The sequence below is a fragment of the Durio zibethinus genome, chromosome 1, assembly GCF_047325235.1.
Source record: "Durio zibethinus cultivar Kanyao isolate XHJ-2024 chromosome 1, ASM4732523v1, whole genome shotgun sequence".
NCBI lineage: Eukaryota > Viridiplantae > Streptophyta > Magnoliopsida > Malvales > Malvaceae > Durio > Durio zibethinus.
In genome coordinates this window covers 12,108,840-12,127,244 of record NC_143162.1, presented here as the reverse complement: position 1 = coordinate 12,127,244, position 18,405 = coordinate 12,108,840, and the positions used below count along the sequence as shown (strand labels likewise).

The window sequence follows — 18,405 nt, the reverse complement described above, 5'->3', positions numbered from 1 at the left end:
ACATTGAAAATAATTTAGATAATTTTTATTTTTTATTTATTTACTCTTATCAAAATCTCTTTGGGACATTCTATTTAGGAATAAAATGAAAATCTTTAGTTTCAAAAGAAATTTCTAAATTTCCTAATATCTATGTGAAATTTCAAAAAATATTTCTCTCTTCGTGATTCGCATAATAATTTTTAAAATCTAGCATAATATTCCTTTATAAAAGATAATTATTAAGATGTCTTCCAATATCTAAGTAGGTCCCAAGAATTATTTTTACTCAAAAATATTAGTTTTTTATTTCTAAAAATAATAATTTTGAAAATTTTATTTCATCACTTCAATTTTATTATCATCAATATGAATTGTGATCACATGCAATATGAATGATGCAAAAAAAAAAAAAAATCAAATAATACCTATAATCAATCTATCCCATTCTTTTCAAATCTTTTACTTTTATATTTCTTAGTAAACGAGTAAAACAAAAGTGTAGGATGATAAGAGAGCAAACAAATCACCTAGAGGAGAGAAAAATTACGCTCGAGCTAGATGGCATGAACTAGAATCACACCTCCTTCGGATTTAAACTGTAACTTGCAAGAAATAATTGAAATGATTGGGATTGAATTTAATACTGGCTTTCTACTACATTAAAGCCTAATGAACTACAAAATTATGAAAAAAAAAATGGAATGAAAACAAGCATGAAATCACTAAGTTTAGAAGAGAAAATTAAAGCTAGGTCAAAAGTGCAAAACTGAAATAAAAAATGAGATCAACGTGAAATCAACCAATTTGAACTTGAAATCATAAGAATTTGTGAAATTCATTGCAAAAATCTTTAAAAACATTGAAAAATGCTTTAGGAAATGTAAATTTGCAATCAAATTCAATAAGGAAAATTGAAATTCAATGTTGTTTGGCAAGAAGGAAAATAAAAATTCTAGAAAGTAAATGCAATAAATGCAGAAATTGTAAAGAACAAAAAAATGAAAAACTTATGCTAAAGTCTAAGATAAAATTCTCCCAAAATGGTTGGCCATCCTCCTATTTCTAGGCAAGTGAATGGTGCCTTCAACCTAAAAAATATTTTCACAAAATATCTAAGGATGAAAGGTTTTCTAGATCTTTCTTTCTCCTTGCTTCATGGCTTCAAGGCTGGTGCAACGTTTGGTGCCTTAAGCTGACAATTAGTTGCACACCTTCCTCCACTTGCATTTTGCCACCCCAAAAAGTCCACTTTATAGTCAATGAAAACCCTCCAAAATGCCAACTCATCAGCTCCTCATTGCCTCTTTTAAACCTTCAAAGTGTGGTGCCAATTGCATGAAGTTGCATGTAGTTATATGGCCTTTGCAACTCATGGCTCACTAGCTTCCTTTTGAATTTTCTTTTGGCACCAACTTACATACATTTTGCTGCAAAATAAGAGTCATAAAATGAACCAATTTGACATTACAATATTTGGCAAAATTTCTGAAAATTAATCATCCACAAATCAATTTCTATCTCAATAATGCATTTTACCTTTCAAGCATGTATAAAGATATTAAAAAAGCACTAATCCAATATTAAGCTAAGAAAAATCATTATAAATGAAAATCATGAAAAACAAGACTTGAAATACAGTTTCATGAAGTTCAATTTAGCTCAAGAAATCATAAAACAAACGATCAAGAAAAAGTCCCCCAAAAGACAATGTAGCTTAATGACACTAGTTGTAGCCTTTGCTAATCTTTTTCACCATAATTCCTTCAAAATTCAAAATGTATCCAAATTGACCAAAATTCATCATTTTCTCTAATTTCACCTACACGAGACAAATGTTTATTTAGGAGCATATTTGCCATAATTTGTAAAGAAAAAGCCAAACTATAAGGAAAATTACATTAAAAATGAACATGAAAATACTAAAATTCTAGTGCAATCAACATTCAAACTCTAACAACGACCTATCTCAAAGGTTTATTACCAATTCTATTTAGAATGGATTTGGTTTGTCTTAATAATAACACTTACTAGAAGAAGGGATGGAAAAACTTCATTGTTGTCCACAACATTGAATATAATAATTTTTTCATTTTCAAGTAGAATCATGATGTCACATTTGATGTTTATCTATATGGAAGAACTACTACTTTGCTTACACCTGCTGACATCTAGAGAAGGAAAAGTATAACCTTATTTTCTAATACTCATTTATATCATAACTTAAAATAAACAATTTAATTTACTTTATTTTTACATAACAACAACAACCATCTCTTGAACTTATCAAGGTTGAAGACTTAAGTTTAGATTAAAACTCAAACAATGAACTTCCCCTTTTTCAATGCACACTAACTACAACCAATGTCTGAACATCTTACATTTTGGTAAAAAAAAAAAGCTCTTCCTTAGACTTAAATGCTTACAATCAATCTTATTATACATATTAATGATGAAAATTATTGATATACAAAGATAGAATACTCTAGCTTATCTTACTAATATATCTTATCCATAACAATACTAATCCCTTATATAGCATGTTCTTGTAGCATTTGCCAAATGCTATCTTTCAAACCATCCAATTGAACTTACTCTTACTCTACCAAAGCATGAACCAATATTCCCTATTCAGAACACTGACAACAACATGGAAGAATAACAAAAAGAATGACCTATCCATTACATCTACACAAGTAATAACAAATCCTTCTTAGGTGATTAGCATCGTTTTGCAATTGATAACCATTTCAACCACAAAAACTAATGCATATTCTAGAAAATTGTATTGCGTAACTTCAATATTTTCATATACAACAGTAGCCAACCATGAAAAAATTGATGTTCCCATTTTATACAGCTCCTTATCCACAATAGCCTTAATTGATGCTCTTACTTTTGTTAAACATATTTAATGCTTATAGCTAACTATAGAGCATCACTCTTTGTAGCATCACTAATTGCTTATTTTCTTAATGCCTGTAAGTATACAGATCATAATCAAGTAATAAAGTAATGAGAGTAAAAGTGTCATCCTATAAAAATTATAAAATTAAAGTGTTGGGTGGATTTCAAGTACCAAAGTTGATAAACTAATCTCTTATATCTAAATTAATGAAACTTTATTTGAATTGCAATAAAAGAAAAAAAAATTGAAAGAAAGATTGTATAAGCCTAAATCTACTTTATCAACTATCATTTCGCAAGTATTAGGTTTGGTCGAATATAACTAAAACTTAAAGTAAAGAATGCTTTGAAATAAAAATGATTTGTGAAGGCTAAATATTGTAGAAGTATAAAGAAATAATTGAAACAAAGATCTCATGAAAACTAAAAACTTGAACTTGTAAAAGAGTTATGGCTGAAACATGTAAACAATAAATCAAGATGTAGACTAAAATTAGGAAAGAAAGATTTTTTTGAGAAAACTAGATCTCAAATAAAATAATACTTCTATTGTAAGAAAATTTTAAAAAACAAATTTAATTGTGACTAATCTATCACCTTAGCCAAACTATAAAAGAACTAAAGAAAACTATGAATTAAAAAAACCAAAAAGAAAAAGAAAACAATAGAATGTGAAGTGTGGGATGCTAGAAACAAAAGCTAACCTCCCCCTTTATAGAGGTGAGTTTGGCTAAAGGGGTAAATACAAGCTCAAAGTTTTAATTCTATAAAAACTCTAAAGATTGAAGCTATCTTAATCTTTAAAGAAGGTGGTCGAACACGATCCCTTGTATCTTAAATCATCTTGGCTAAACATGCTACCTTTGGAACTCATATTGGGTGTTGGATCATAGAGTGCTTCATCTTTATCTTGCTTCTTAGTAAGTTCGGCTAGGGCTTGCAATCTAAGACTAGGTATTTAACTCTCATCCAATCTTTTGATAATTATCATGCACAATCATTCTTTAATCATAACTTTTTAAATGGATGATCAAAAGAATCATTCTTGAAGACAATTTGCTTTGATCGAATGTCTCCTAGAGTTTTGACTTGCATAGAACTTTTTAAATTATCACATGTTTACATGAAATCCTATTGTAAATGATATAGCTAAATACATTTAGGTGTCTTCATGTTATCATAACTCTTACTTTAAGTAAAATTTAGTAGTTCTACTTCAAGTCTAATTCCATTCCATCATTACATGTTTGTCTTAAATTTACAAGGATAATGCTTATCTTGATCTTGCGTCATTTATTGCATGAAAATGAAAGAAATTTTACTCCACATAGAAAAACTTAAAGATCAAAAAAAAAAAAAAACATTAAATGCACCAAAATCAATCAAATTTAAAATTTTTTCACTAAATTGAACTTACAAATCACTATATATTTAAGTGCTATCATTCACTTTTTGTAAAAAAACTTTCTAGTTGTTTGCGATTTGAACTTTAATTTTATTAAATTCGTTACATTTACAATTAAATACTATCCCTTCTTGATTCAATGCCCGTTCTTCCTAATACCCCACAACAAAGAGCAAGTATTATAACTAGTGTATTTTATAATGAAAATTATGTGTCAATTGGATATGAAATAAACTTTAAAAATTAGTAAAACTAAGAACTTAAGGAAAAAAATTAATTCTTTAATAATTATATATAGTTTAATTAAAATCATGAGCTAATGATGGGTATTTGATTAAAAAAAATATAACTCAATCTTAACTACTCTTAGAAAGTAAGTTAAAAGCACTTGTTAGCAATTTAACAAAAAAAAAAAAAAGGAAAAACTCAACAAATCAACCTAGAGAAAACATAAGTAGAAGGAAAAAAAAAAAAGGATAGTTGCAAGAATATTTAAAAAAAAACTACCAACATCACCTTACTTAGAGCATTTCACTTCACACAACTCCCTAGAACCAAGTGTCGTGGACCTCCAACTAGAAGCAGCCTCAATTTCTTTGTTTGTCCTACGCCTACCACCTTAACCTCGTGTTATGCTCCTCAATTGAAAAAATATAGCTTTTTTTAATGGCCCATTGAACAATGTTAAATGAACCTTTTTGGCTCTTTTCACACGTCTCTTTAATAGTTATATACCAAAAAAAAAAAGACAATTGTCTTCGAATTCATACATGTTTGCTTGTGGAGAAGAACCAAAAAAAAAAAAAAAAGTTGCGGTATTCCATATTTTACTTTATTTGTCTATTGAATAATTAAATAAGTGTTTGAATCTTGAGGATCAAGATTCAAACCATTCCTCAAAAACCAAACGTGCAATTCAAACAACCCTATATAACATTCATTTTTCATCTATTCCAAAATCATCCAATAACTCGTAATGATTGAGGAAGTAAATATTTTACATATTAAACTTCAAAATATTTATTTTATATTTAATTTAATTAGACTTACTCTCATATTTTTATTTAAATTTATTATTGAACAATACAATTTCAACCTTCTTGAATCTCTCGCTTTTTAGCATTTCTCTTTGTATTATTGGGGCAATGGAACTTGTGCATCAAACATGGTCAAATTGTTTGATAATTGAAGAAGTCAATTTTTTATGCAAAAAAGGGGGTTCTTCTAATATTATTTTTTCTTCCCCATCATTTTGTTTCCCTTTTTTATGCCGAGACTTTGTTTTAATAAAATGTTGGTCGATTCATGTATGTTATGTTATATGTGATTTAAAAAAAAAAAAACTAATTAAAATACAAGAATTAATGAAGTTTTGACTTAATGATAAAAAAATCTAAAATCTTAAAATTTTAAATTTAAATTTTATTGGGTAAATTTGATTCAATTTTATATTAGATTTATTTAATTATTTTAATTATTTTATAAATGTAATAATTACTTATATTTATAATTATTTACTTGCAATTTTATAAAAAACATTAAAAATACAACTACTAGCTGAGTAATAAACATGAACTGTCAAACAAAAAAAAAAAATTTGAGGATCAAAGTTAGGTACACGTTCCAAGAATAAAATGTTGTAAAATTTAAGTCATATTTGATATATAAAATTATTGATAAGATAAGATGATAATTATCTTATATCGTATTTGATTGATATCTAAAGAGATATATACATACTGTAAGGAAAATTAATATTTTTTTTATATAAAATTATTCAATCTTCTATAAGTAAAAAGATTATTTTTAATATATAAAAATTAAATTTATATGTTCAATTATATCATTAAAAATTATATCAATAATTTAAATTATATAAATTTTAAAAAAAATAATTTTGATAAATAAATAAATTATTTTATCTTAATATTTGTATACATTAAACATAAAATAAAATTATTTTATTTTATTTTATTTTATTTATAATATTATTTTATTTTAATCTTATGTACTAATTATATGCTTTGAACTTAAAAGGAATAAGGATAAGATGTTGTAAAAGTTTTATATGAATTTAATTCAGTCCATCAGTTTCAGAATTGGACAACAAATTCCAGTGTTAAATGACGTTAACAAAAATTATAAAATTACTTAAATATTTATATACATGTCACCTTCTTAACAAATAAAATAAAATTAATAATCTATCCTGAAAAAAAAAAAAAGCAAATTAGAATAAAAAAATAGAAAATTATTTTTTCATTTTAACTAAATTGGATTATTTTTAATTTTTTGAAAAATAATAATTAAAAAATAAATTCAAAATAATTTGTTCATTTTTTTCAACAACTCTTTAATCTTTTATTTATTTTAACTGTTTTGAAAACCCGAAGTCATAAGTCAAAATCAAATAATCAAAATAAGATATCAATTTTTATCCTAAAAACTCGAAATCAAATACTCATTTTTTATCATTACTAGCATACACAAATCCAACTGGAAACTACCATCCCATTAACGATAACCATCACCAAATTTACAACCCAAAGCCACCATTACAAAAAAAAAAAAAAAAAAATGCCATTTCTTTTTTTGCCCAAAAAAATGCATAACATAATCAATAGTCAGCACAAAAACAATTGAAAGAAAAAGACAAGTGTTCAAAGTTTTGGTTTTGAGAGTTCAGGATTTTGGACGGGTAGAAGATGGGGGAAACATAGGAAAGAGAGGCAGAAATGTCTGTTTGTGGTGGCTCCAATCGGTGGAAACTGAGGGAAGGACTTAGTGTTTTGGTTTTAGGTTGATTTGAAGGGGAGTTTTGAGGCATTTTAACCGTGGGGGAGATGGAAGAGCGTCAGCAAAGGTGTTTGAGGCAGATCATGACTTCTAATGCGGCAGAAAAGGGCTTTTTCGATGGAGAAGCCACGACCTTTTAAACTAGACCTAAGCTTTCTAAGATGATTTTGGAAAATCTAATTGGATAGGAAAGGAGGAGATCAAGAGGAATATTTGAGCAACTTTTGGCGTAATCCGGTACCGGTGAGAAGCGGCAGAAATAGCGATAGCACGTCGAAAACTAGAAAAGAATAGCGGTGGCCATCCTCCTTTGATTTTCTTCCTTTGTAAAAAATCCCAATGTTTTTTTTGTTATTTTTTCACAATTAAAAAGGGTATTATAGACTACTAAAATGGGGCACATGCTTGGGCTGACGGAATTATTAACAGATGTTGGACCTATTTGTTTTATCAATTAGATTTTTTTTTTTTTTTTGACGGGATGTCCAATATGAAATTAATGGATTGGAAATGAATTAGAAACGAATTTCAAGGACGCGGAAGAAATTTATTAAAATACAATTGCCAATGAGATTTTAGTTTAGTAATAAAAAAGAAATCTTAACATTTTGAAGTTTTAGATTTAAATTTTTTCATGTTGGATTTGTTTAGTTCGGTAGTTGATTTAGTTATTTTTTATACATAGATGTAATAGTTATTTATATTTATAATTGTTTTACTTATAATTTCATTAAAAAGGTTAAAAATGCAACTATTAGTTGAATAATAGATACGAACTATCTGGCAAAAAAAAAAAGAAGGAACTGTGGACCAAAGTAAGGTACCACGTTCTAAGGATAAGGCGTTGTAAAATTTAGAATATAGGTTTTCCAATCCAAGTAGACCCAATGCCCATACCACATAAGGGAAAACAATTGTATGCTCAAAATTCATTTCTCCCATTCCAATCAGACTTTGCCCATACAACATAAGGTTGAGACATGCTTTCACCGCATTAGAAACCAAGATGAGCAGCCCTTAAAGCCTTCTTCTTTCCAAAAATTTGCAGCATCGATCTTGGTTTTAAAGTGAAACGACATCTATCAAGCAGGAAATGGATACAAAAGAGAGATCTTTATAAAGATTTTTTTTTTTCAAAACAAATTTTGCTTCCTAAACCTTGCTTGGGAAGCCAACTGATTAATCTATATTCCAGGTTGGATATGTTGTTTCAGCAAAGCAGATTGGAGAAACCTAATAATGATCACCACAAAATGAAAACTCAATGGCATTAGGTGAGCTGCTGATTGAACAAAAACATGGGCCAAAACAAGCCTAACCACTAACCCCACAAAGCCCCCAAGCCACCAACCAGAAAGGAACCTGTGGAGATACACCTTTGGCTCTCGCCATTTATCTGGAGTCTTGACCCTTGACCTTGAAAAGTTTCACCAATTGAAACACTCAAAAGAAGTGAGGAGCACAAAATCCTAGTCTCAGTTGGGATGGTCTGGTTACTTCATTGACAAGTAAAGAGAAAGTGAGCATGAAACTTTGGAATCTTACAAAGTCCTAGTCTTCTTTTCTTTTAGATCATTCCTTGTCTTTGTTTCCCAAGACCAATAGACACGGTAAACGACAGCTATAAATAAAGATAAAGAACCCTATGATCTCCAGGAGTGTCGACAAAAGCTTATAAATGAAAGGGAGGTCATGTGAAAATCAACTCAAAATATAGTGTCTATATCTCCTGTGTGGAGCATCAGTTTTTGGCTGTTTCATAGTTACATAAGCTACCAATCAAAATGGCATAAAAGTCCCAACTCTTAAATAATCAAAAGAATAAAGACCAGCCCTAACAAAGGCTTCACCATCAGGTGAATGTATCACTGTAAAATCAATGACTTCAGCATTGTTTCAAGTTACATGTAGTGACTCCTACAACAGTCAACTTCAAACCTCAACTAATGCTACTTTCGGGAGGAATTGCTCAAGATAATCAAATATTTGAAATTTCCTGGTGCTTTACTTGAGAACAATAGGCTGTTTGAAATGACTGCATACATCTATGTTAATGAAACCCTTGGTTGGATTTAACATGTTTTGAAGTTAAATGAATCTTCGTGGATTCAAAGACAGATGAACTGCCACTAGGAAAATCTGTTAACAACACCTTTCAAGGTATTTCTTTTGACTCTCCTTTAGCTACAACGTCAGCTACGAAGATGCTACCCGAATCACACCATCCGCCAAGTATATCCCTGTTAGAGCACTGCAGCATCAATTGACATAAACACCAGTTAAATAACATTCATTCAATGGTAACACCAGCTAGAAACAGTTTAAATCAACGCAGACAAAGGAAGAAAGGATACAATCTTTTTCGAGATTACATCCATCTTTGACATTTTTAAAGAAAAATATCTGGGTTGACTTGCTAAGGATGAAAAGGCATAACATCACTAAAAGAACTAAACAAAGTTATTGTAATTACTAACAACAACTGCATGATAGAAGAAGGATAAAAATATTTAAAAAGAAAAAGTCATATTGGTCTTGTTACTAGGCAATAAAAGTCATTAAGACCTCACAGCACTCAGGTTTTCAGCAGAGAACAGATGACAGATGATCTTACTGTTACTCTTTGGGCCAAGATGAGCCTTGGGGCAAATCAAGACGGAGTTGCATGGTCAGTATTCGACCCCTACAATGGCCTACAATGACCAGCATGTCTCTGTCTCTGCTAGTGCCAATATTCGGGGAGAAAAAATAAAGACATGTCATGCAGAATTTACAATTAACAAAATACCTTACTGAATCCCAGCCAGTTTGAGTCTCCTCTAAATGAGAATACCTTACTGCTTTCTTGCCACTGACCACAAAAGACCTGCAAACAGTCCTTATGAGTCAAAAGCAATGCAGGAAGGAACTTCGCTCTTACAAAGTAAACTACTCAGCATGATAAAAACTTGCCATCATCCTTGCCAGATAACTACTGCATAAATTATAGAAACTTAAGCAGCCATCTATTACATTAAGTTACTTAAATAGACACTTGGCACTGAAGTTCAAAGAAGTATGATTCACTGCTCTAAAGATAGCATCCATATCCACAAATGGAAATAAAACTGTCCACTAAGTTTAAAAGCGGTCACCTCATAGTCAACCCCTTGTACATAGATGTAATTGGAGTCAAGAGACGAGAAAGCAAGTCTGGTAATCTGCATTACCAACAGAAAAGGAAAAAAAAAAATTATGTGGCTGCAGTAGACATACAATGATACTTCTCTAGCAACAACAAAGCACTGAGAACTTAAGGATGAAACATGTAATCAAACTAAGTGTTTACTCCCACCCTAAATTTGGCATTGATGTCAAGTTGAGCAGGTTCAAAATGTATTTAGTCACAATATTTCCATCTCTGGGCTGATAAATATTTCCTTGTCTGCATCTAGATAATTTAAATAACTGGTGAGGTTGCTAAATGAAAGAATTCAAACCTCAAAAGAATGAAAGTATGGTAGAAGGCACTAAAGAAATATGCACATTTGAACAAGACAAATTGTTTTCAGGACTAGTTTCATATCATTTGACTATATAAAACATGAATTATTCAATGAAGCTCGATCCTTAAATAGTCAGGATCCATTACATAAAATCAAGCTTAAAAAGCCCAAGATAAAAAAATTCTGGACCACACCTTTTTGAAGACTAATGCTCTTTCTAACCATATTTCCAGTGTCTAATAACCAAATTTCTACAGTGAATAGACCAGACCCATTCTCTACACTTCTTGGGATAACTGTTTTGTTGCATAAAATCCTGAATTATGGGTTCCCAGAGAAATTTAGTAGTAGATTTTAACATCAGATCTGGAGTAATGTAACCAGGTTAAGGTGGAATCTGTTCAGTAATCTGTTTCTTCTTATGCATGCACTTTCAATTCAAAGCAATTTAGAACGAACAAATACCTAAAGTAACAGGGATCTTCAGGTCATTAAAATAACCAAAAAGAAAAGGATATAAACATCAGCTCTTTCAAAACCATAAACCATCACTTTCCATAGAATCAAAGAAATAAATTGCATGGAACCATCTACATCATAATTGTTAAAGCAGTTATGTCAATGGCAAATCTTCAAGCTTGATATATGCATTTTAATTTTAAGACAACTTGTAGAAACTAACAGTTTTATAAGGAAAATAGATTCTATAGACAAGAATAAATTTATTTCTCCAGCATAGTTGAGCGACCTTAAATTCAATGATAAATGAATGAACTACAAGAATATTTTATTCTTGACTAAATGGTATTGCAGCAACAACTAGATCTGTTATTGAATAAATTAATATGGTATGACAAAAGAACCCAAAACAACAAACAACCAGCAAGGAAAATTATAAACAATTAAGTAATAAGTTACTTAACAGACATCTAAGATCAATGATAAATGGATGAACAACTACAAAAACATTTTATTCTTGACTAAATGGTATCGCAGCAACCACTAGATCTGTTATTGACTACATTAATATGGTATGGCAAAAGAACCCAAATGACAAAACCAGGAAGGAAATGTCGTCAAACAATTAACTGACCTCATATTTTGAACAGTGCACCAATCTGGAAAGTGCTGACCATCTACACAGAAGAAGTAAATTAGTACAGTATATTCTCATTGTGTTTAAGATGAAACATTCCACTAAATTTTCATTGAATCAGTGTACACAAGCCAATCAGAGGATATAAGTCCATTTCCTAGATTAAGTTAGGAAAAGGATATAGGATTAAATATTCTTAGATTTAACCCTCCATTGGGATTTTCATAAAAATGATTAAGAGTAGGATAAAATAATTGCCATATCAGTCCATGATAAAGATAAAACTGGAAGAGAGATAAATGAATTTTATTTCTGACCAATCTTAATACTCCATTCTATATCAAATATTATTTCATCTCTACTCCCTTATCAGAAGATAAATTCTAACATAGAGATCATACTTTAATGGATTTGTTTATGACTTCAATTAGCAATTTATGGAGCTCAAATTTGCAAAAAACAGAGAGATATATGAAAAATTTGCAAACAATATGCAGGAAATGGTAAATAGCAGCCCATCAGAAAGAAGAATCAGCATCATAGAAAAATATGTCTGTGTGCCCATCTATGTGGCCTTCTCTACAAGCAGGCTTTGTTAGCTCTACTGCAGTCACACCAGCTGAACTTACTCCAACTCCCTTCTCAGTTGTCTAATCTAGTACAACAGATCTTCTCCCAAATTAACCCTCCTCTATAAATATGTATCAAACACATCATTTCGTAAAATTCATCGATGTAGTCCTTAATCCATCTATAAATGCACCCTAAGTTAAAATGATATTATCATCTAGAAGACAAAATTGCTCATTATTGCATCATTCACCCATCATCAACATGAATAAATGAGGCAAAACTAATTAGACTGCGTTATTGTGTATTTACTTTGTTAAAATGTAAAACCAATATATATAATGGTGACCAACCTGCGGGGATCATAGATGGTCACAGTACGATCAGCACCACCCACTGCGATGTTACCAGTTGAAGAACTGCAGACAGCATAAAAAGAATCTCCAACAGAACCACAAATTCGATTTAGGCAACCACCATTTTCTTTCATTCTCAAGTCCCATATAGACAGCTACAGTAATTGCAAAAATAAAGCAGAGCCATCAGATTAAAACACATTGAGAAACATAAATATAATAAATGCATAATTATATACCTGGCAGCCTTCAGTTATGGCTAACATAGAATTCTCATTCCCATGACCCAAATTCTGCATAAAGTTTATAGAAGATGGATACCAAAGGCTGAAAGGTAAGCAAACAGTTAATAAAAAATGTCCATATAGAAATTTCCAAATATTAATAGCATATAATAAGTTTTTTTTTTTTTCTTCTTCTGAGGAACTTGAATCTTCTATATTCTATGAACAGCAAAATTGTCAGGGGTCATTATGTAGACAGCAGAAGTGTCTATTTGTGTTGGCATTCCATGATAGATCAAGAAAATAGATATGAGGTTCTTAGCAACACTGGTTTCCAAGCAGCTGATAGAGAGAGTAGGAAATTCACATGACCACAGAAACTTTTATAACCTGTCAAGCCTGCAATTGAGACAATCATAATACTCATCTTTTGCATCCATGCACCTCTAGAGCATAGAAGATACTATTTGGATGGTACCCCAGTGAGAATTTAATGCAAAATTTTGAGTCCCCTACTTAGGATGGGCATTGAGATGACCTTGTACACATGCTAATATAATGTAAAAGATAGATTGGACAGATATAAAACTCACGTATGCAAAGTTCGAAGATGGATGTCCTGGTCATAAATATCAACACTTTTGCAGAAGCTTCGTGCCACAGCTGCCTGGATTAAGAAATAAGTTAGTGCAAAGTGAACACCTAATTTGTAGTAGAAATGCTTTAGTGCATTAAGTGTTGATCCTGAAGATGTTTAAAACTAACATGTCCTATGTGTGAGAACACAACATAAGATTTAAAGCAGATTTCCTTCATGTATGTCACTGCAGTTCACAAGTTCATTGCCGTGAATGTAAAATTCAAAACCCCAGTGGCTTTGACTATAGTGTGCAAAATCAAGTATCCTTTTAGATAACATGCCCTTAAGAAATGAATAAAATTGATACAGCTATCAAAACAGGGGACCAGAAATTTTAACATCCTATAGAATTTTATTAGTTTCAGCTTTCCTATGAAGGAACACATACCATGGACCATTGATCTGGACTGAAGCAAAGCCCAGACCAACTACCTTCTCCAACACCAAAATCCCGAGGCAACACCGAATAGGTAACCCTGTCAACATCTGAAAAATTCAGCAGTAGACATTGATAAGACACCTTAACTATACAAAATGAAAATTTTACAAACAAAATGATATAAAATCCACCAGAAAAGAAAATAATTTACATGTTGCAGAGGCAGGACAACGATTAGTTGTTTCTTTTTCCCCCTTTCCCATTATTATAAGGGGTATGACCCTAAGATATTTGGACATGTCAGACAGCAGAAAGCAAATAAAGAAAGACTCTACTCAGGCCAGCCCCATTTTGATGATCAACCAGAACTACTAGTTAGGTAACTGAAGTATTTCCTTAAAGAAAGGGTTAAGGCTAAACAACTGTCATGGTATGGAAGTCATGAAAACTACTCAAGAAAGCCCTAACTCCTAAGAGAAAGTGTGAAACTTTTCGTCACTTTTGAGTTAGACGTGCCTGCACCCAAAAATAAATAAATAAATAAATAAACTTCCAAAAGAGTCAAACAGTTAAAATGAGTAACATACAGCTGGTAAATTGTTTCACATAAAAGGAGGGGACGCAAACTACTAGTTTTCCAAATATGATGAAGAATATGCTAGAAACTTTCTACCATCAAACCTACACTCAAATAGGATGATATGAGTGATAAATAAGGGGGATTTACCTTTACCACTAGTGTCCAGTTTAGAGACAATAAGATGACCATAAGCATCCACACTTCCCAATACTAAGTAACCAGTGCCTGCAGACATTGCATCACAGTTTAAACAAGTGTAAAAACAAACAAGGTTTCTTGAAGAAAGTTTGATGGAGCAAAATCAGCACATAATATCAATCTGATCCAAAAATCTTAAAAGGATTTTCCCTTAGGGGGCATTTGGTTCATGGAATCTAGGATTCCGGGCGAAAGTGTGATACCCGGGAAAATGTGATACCCAGGGGAATATTTGATTTTCAGGGCATCTTGTTTTCGGATTCCTGTGTTTAGTTGGGGGGAATGTCCATTTATTAAATCATGTATACTGACCATAATCTCCTTGACAACCTTGTAAAAGACCTTTCATTTTGTTTTAAAAAAGAACCAAACGACAAATGATGCCTTTATCATCAATTGAAATAGAAAGATTTTATTTATTTTTAAATTAAATATTCTCAATTACGGCATTTAATTACACATTATGCCATAATTTAGTATATAAAATATACAACCCTTCAATTACGGCGTTTAATTACACATTCTGCCGTAATTGAACCAATAAAAATATAAAACTCCTCAATTATGGCGTTTTATTTAATAAACTCCGTAATTGATATGATTTAAGAATTTCAAGTATTATTTATCCCTCTTTTCCTTATACAAATGAAGTTTAATTGTTTACACTTTTACATGAAAATGAAGCAACTAGCAATTATATACTGAAGTTTTTTTTTTTTTTCTATGAAATTCAAGCAAGATCTGCTCCCCAAAAGCTTTCCATCGAAAGTTGCAAAGTAAATAGAGGTCTTCTTCATGACATCCAATCCCACTAACCTACCTGTAAAATCAGCCCAGCCTGCCTTGCTTGTTCCGTCCTTCCCAAAACCCTACAAGCTACACCTGTACTTAAGTCTCTGTCTCTCCTTATTGCAGCCATTACTGAATATTTGAGAGAAGTCTGGGCAATTGGTTATAACTCAATTACAGCGTTTCTTCATTAAAATGCCATAATAGCTTCACTTCCAATCTCAAATATACTCAATTACGGCATATGTTTAAGAGAAACGCCGTAATTGGCAGTTATAGAATATATGGGAAACCAAAAAAAAACCAATTATGGCATTTTGTTCAAAAGAAATGCTGTAATTGACCTAAAATAAAATTTAATTTCAGTTCAAAACTTATTTTTCAAAAGGGTAACATATATAGAGGAAATTTCTTATTCAGGTCAAATTTGGAAGTCAAGCAACTTTCCCCCGGAATCCTAAAATACCACAGGCAAAAATGGGTTTCTGATTCCGGGACCTTGGGTATTGTTGAGAATCTGACATTTTCCCTAAGAATCAGATAACCTTGAACCAAATGTGATAATCAAATACCCACAATCAAGATTCCAAGGGAAAATTTTTGGATTCTCTCAAACCAAACACACCCTTAGAGTTTTTTGGAGAATAAAATAATTCCTTATGAAGAAAACAAAAGGAATGATAACTTACCATATGAAGTAATAGAGAGCTACAAGGGAACATACAAAACAGGCAAGCAATACAGGAGCCAATGATACGTAGCATTTAAAATGATAGTATCATTAACAAATTAAACCACACCACTGCTACAAACACCTAAAATACTGCTGAACACAGTAAAACTTATGCAGATTTAATTATAAGTTCAAATGTCTGTATGCAAGTTAAAAAAACTAATGTTAGACCTTGAGTCCCCATGTTTTAATGGGAAATTAGTATTTTTTTTCTTTTTTCTAGTTTGCGAGGGGCAGTTAAATGAGCTGTATCAAACAGATGCCTCACTTGAACAAGATTTTGACAGTTTGTCTAAATGTTAAAATAAACACCAATATGCTAATGAGAGATATGAGATGTAAGCTGAGAACCAAAATGTTTTAAAGATCTAATAATTTCATCAACCACATGCGACATCAACCCTTTCTATCTCCATGCATGTGATGAAACTTGCTATACTATATTATCATGTACATCAATAAGATAAACGAAAAAGAGAATAACAATTCAAAATACAAATAGGAAAGATAGATCCCTTTTGGTCAAAATACAATCATTTGTACACCATTTTATATATAATATAGGCTATATAATTACATTTTATTAAGAAACGATCAATGGAAATATATACTAAATGTCAATGCAAAAGCCACTTACTTTCAATTTCAGCAAGTACAATACTCTGAATCTCTGAACGATGAGGGCACCGCTTAAGTAACAAAGAATCTATAACCTTCAAAATCATAGACGACAATAAGATCAATACATAGTTAAATGAACAACACAAGAACAAGTTAATTTGGAGACCTTATTCGTCCTTCTGAGAAACATTATGAATGGCATGCAGCTAAAAGTCATAGAATGAGTACCTCTGTTGGCTCGGGAATAAGGAGGCCTTCTTTCCCTTTGCTAAGCCAAGAATCTTCCAGCAGAATCTACTTAAAATAATTATTGAAAAAAAAAAGGAGCTTGTAAGAAATTTATTCAAAAGTACCTGATACAAATAGAAATTTCCAAATTATATACATACCTGAAGTTTGTAGATGTTGCATCCGGAGGCGATGTAAACCCAACATGAGGAGCCAACCTCATTGACCTGACCATTGACCAAGAATTGGACAAAAAAAATACCCAACATTAAATACAGGGGAAAAAGTGGGTGTTAATGGTATCAGGTAAATGCAAGGAAATATGTAAAGAAAAAGAGGATACATGGAGAGCAAGGCGAGTGGACTGGAGGTTTCCAGGAGATGGGTTGTCTAGGAGTGTTGATGGCACTACCGCCTTTCTCAAACTCTTTGCTTCCAAGGTTGACCCCATTCTCTCTCTCTCTCTCTCTCTCTCTCTCTCTCTCTTTGGGTCTGCCGGAAACACCAATAGAGTTGTGTTCGGGTTGGGCAAGTGTTTTGCTGTGATGGGAGAGAAGGGGAGCAACAGGAAAACGGAGATTTCGTCACTTAAAATGAGAGGTTTACCGAAGAGTTTAAGGTTTTAGATCAGGTGTTTTTCTTTTTTTTTTAATTTTTTTGGCGAGAGGTTTTAGATCAAGCTAGGGGTGCAATTTAGTCGTCCGGAATGAATACAGTGAAGAGTTTGAAGTTTAGGTTTGATTATGAAATTTGTTCTAGGTTAGATTTATTTATTTATTCAATAAAAGAATTTTTAATTTTTGTATATAATTTTAAGATTGATTATTTGTTTTTGAACTTGAATTTAAATTCATATATATATTATATACGAGTGAAATAATAATTATTAAATAAATAAAAAATATAAATCAAAATATAAAAAATTAATTATTTAATTTAAATATTAAATTATTTCAAATTCAATTTATTTGATAAATTAAAATATTTAAATTCGAATTTGATCAATAATAATTAAATTATCTTAATTAAATATGAATAATTTATAAATATTAATATATAATTTATAATCTTAAATTAGATTCACACCTCACTTTTGTTTTTGTTTTTTTTTTTGAATTTATCTTTTAGATTGGATCCAAATTTTCATTTTTTTTTCTAAAATTAGATAAATTTATTTTATTTAAATTGGACTTGGACATTCTACCCGAACAATAAAATAAAATACCCCCATAATAACTCATTTGAATTAAAATTTTAAAACAAAATCAACTTATTATATAATCATAAGGCATGAAGAAAATAAAAGCTCCATGTAAATATTCTCATTATCATATTGAGAAAGCAATAGTTATAGAACAATAGCAAGCTAAAGTGCTATGCTTTAGCAAAATAATGATACACAATAAAGTAAGATAAAGT

At 30.9% G+C, this 18,405-nt stretch overlaps 1 protein-coding gene across 5 annotated transcripts; it reads right to left on the bottom strand.

Annotated features, from left to right (window-relative positions):
* Positions 1-8,872: 8,872 nt before the first annotated feature.
* On the bottom strand, positions 8,873-17,806 carry LOC111312141 (uncharacterized). 5 transcript variants are annotated; one of them, XM_022912174.2, is made up of 13 exons: positions 17,330-17,748; positions 17,148-17,213; positions 16,987-17,052; positions 16,775-16,850; positions 14,565-14,642; positions 13,847-13,944; positions 13,412-13,485; positions 12,834-12,921; positions 12,592-12,749; positions 11,666-11,708; positions 10,222-10,287; positions 9,876-9,953; positions 8,873-9,338 (listed from the first exon to the last, which is right to left on the bottom strand). In XM_022912174.2, exons 1-13 carry the CDS (start codon positions 17,435-17,437, stop codon positions 9,243-9,245), a joined length of 1,095 nt encoding a protein of 364 aa, XP_022767909.2. In that variant the 5' UTR covers positions 17,438-17,748; the 3' UTR covers positions 8,873-9,242. The 5 variants fall into 5 exon arrangements, 3 of the variants coding, with proteins under 3 accessions (XP_022767909.2, XP_022767905.2, XP_089619540.1); XR_016343426.1 differs by lacking the exon at positions 8,873-9,338 and adding an exon at positions 10,422-10,511 and having other exon boundaries at positions 9,881-9,953; positions 17,330-17,806; XR_016343425.1 differs by lacking the exon at positions 8,873-9,338 and adding an exon at positions 10,422-10,517 and having other exon boundaries at positions 9,881-9,953; positions 17,330-17,805.
* Positions 17,807-18,405: the final 599 nt, after the last annotated feature.

What these genes read in the sequence shown, in the direction of transcription:
- LOC111312141 (XM_022912174.2), bottom strand. Translation starts at nt 17,437, where the DNA reads ATGGGGTCAACCTTGGAAGCAAAGAGTTTGAGAAAGGCGGTAGTGCCA. An exon ending in TTATTCCCGAGCCAACAGAG is followed by an intron (nt 16,851 to 16,986) that starts GTACTCATTCTA and finishes ATGATTTTGAAG; the next exon opens with GTTATAGATTCTTTGTTACT. An exon ending in CCATAACTGAAGGCTGCCAG is followed by an intron (nt 12,750 to 12,833) that starts GTATATAATTAT and finishes CAATTACTGTAG; the next exon opens with CTGTCTATATGGGACTTGAG.